General features: G+C 33.5%; 1 protein-coding gene across 1 annotated transcript in view; it reads left to right on the forward strand.

Moving 5' to 3' along the window:
• PGAP1 (post-GPI attachment to proteins 1) overlaps positions 1-1,665 on the forward strand; it is a 125,253-nt gene that overhangs the window by 27,896 nt on the left and 95,692 nt on the right. Inside the window, 1 exon segment of the mRNA XM_012641638.1 lies at positions 503-660. Coding sequence (XP_012497092.1) covers positions 503-660 — 158 coding nt within the window.

Raw genomic sequence — 1,665 nt, forward strand, 5'->3', positions numbered from 1 at the left:
AAAAACCACTTTTTGAGGATAATTGATACACAAAAAACTTCACATATTTAATGTATACAATTTGACGGGTTCAAACATACACAATACACTGTGAAACCAATACCACAAATGTCTACAATGCTTTGGCATAGTAAATTCTTCTCTTTAGAAGACCTTTAGAGTTTTCTCTCCTTGCTGTACTGTGTGGCTCATGAGCAAGCATCATACTTGTGGAATGTAGAGATATGTTTGCATGTGAACTTGTCAAAGCTAGTAAAATTTGGATATCTTTTTTCTTTATAGATGCCTATGGTAGCTCTTAATATTTGTACTTTAACGGGGAAACAGGAATGTGTAAAGATACTGATTTTACTCAAAATAGGGAAATATGAATAATACATAGTTTGTAGAGCAGATGGCTTAAGCAAAAATTTAGTTAAAATGTTAGTATTACTGTACAGATATCTTATTGTTGCAGGGAGTGAGTACTCCTTTTTAACATCTCTTTTTTATTCCCTACCAGATTTCTATATGACTGTAAACAACTATTGGATTCTAAATGCTCGACACATAAATTTAACCACACTTTCTGTAGCTGGAGGATTCCGGGACTACCAAGTTCGTTCAGGACTGACTTTTCTACCAAAACTAAGCCATCATACCAGTGCCTTATCTGTTGTGGTAATCTTTTTTAAGATTATACTGAAATAATAACGTAATAGACACAGTGGAACATGAAAGGAGAAATAATATCGGTAGTGACTGCTGAGCTGGTGGTGTAGGGCTGCTGTGTGTGCCTGTGTGTGTGTGAGAGAGAGGGAGAAAGAGAGAGTGAAACATACTATGAATGAATGAATGTGAATGTGTTGGGAGGGCAGAGTCATGGATGCTTTTGTAAGATAGAAAGGATCTTAGAAACGTGGTGAAAATGACTCTTATTTATGAGGAATAATTGTTTCTTGTCCAAAATAAGAGCCTATCCATCAAATAGAGTTGTAACTGTCAGAAAGTGTGGACTGAAGTCCAAGGGAATCGAATTACATCTGATTGTTATACTATATACGATAGCAGTAGAATATCAAACATACCACATACTCTTGAATGCTAAACTTGGATGAATGTTTACCAATTTTAAAATAAAATGATTAGCTTTGATAGTAGAAGTATAAATAGAACCCTAGATAATTAATTTGCTATTTATTCTTCTCTGTTAGGATATCAAGTATTTAGTCTTTAAACTGGGATACATAACCTATGTAGAGTGAGTTCAAATTTCCTTTTAGGACTTCTTTTTTGTATATTTAACCTTGAAGTCTTCAGTTAAGATCTTCTTAAGTCAGTATATACATCATCTCCAAATACAACTTATTTTCTAAAGAGAAAAGCCATAGAATGTGGTCTGCCCATTCCTTTTGCTTTTTAGGAGATAGTTCTAGAAAGTCACTGTGTCATAGTTGGTCCTCTTCATAGATACTACTTTGTTCATCTCATCTACTGTTGTCCCACCTTAGATTGCTGTTCATTCATTAAATAGATATTTACTGAATACTTGCCATACATAGAACAAAAATTATTAAGCTATTTGCTATTACTCACCATTTTTTTATAACTGGAGGAATTGGGATATAGCCAGATTAGCTTTGGAACTAAATTAGTAAATCTATCAAACTTCATTATTGATGGTAT

Source organism: Propithecus coquereli, unplaced genomic scaffold, assembly GCF_000956105.1.
Source record: "Propithecus coquereli isolate 6110/MARCELLA unplaced genomic scaffold, Pcoq_1.0 Scaffold167, whole genome shotgun sequence".
Lineage (NCBI taxonomy): Eukaryota > Metazoa > Chordata > Mammalia > Primates > Indriidae > Propithecus > Propithecus coquereli.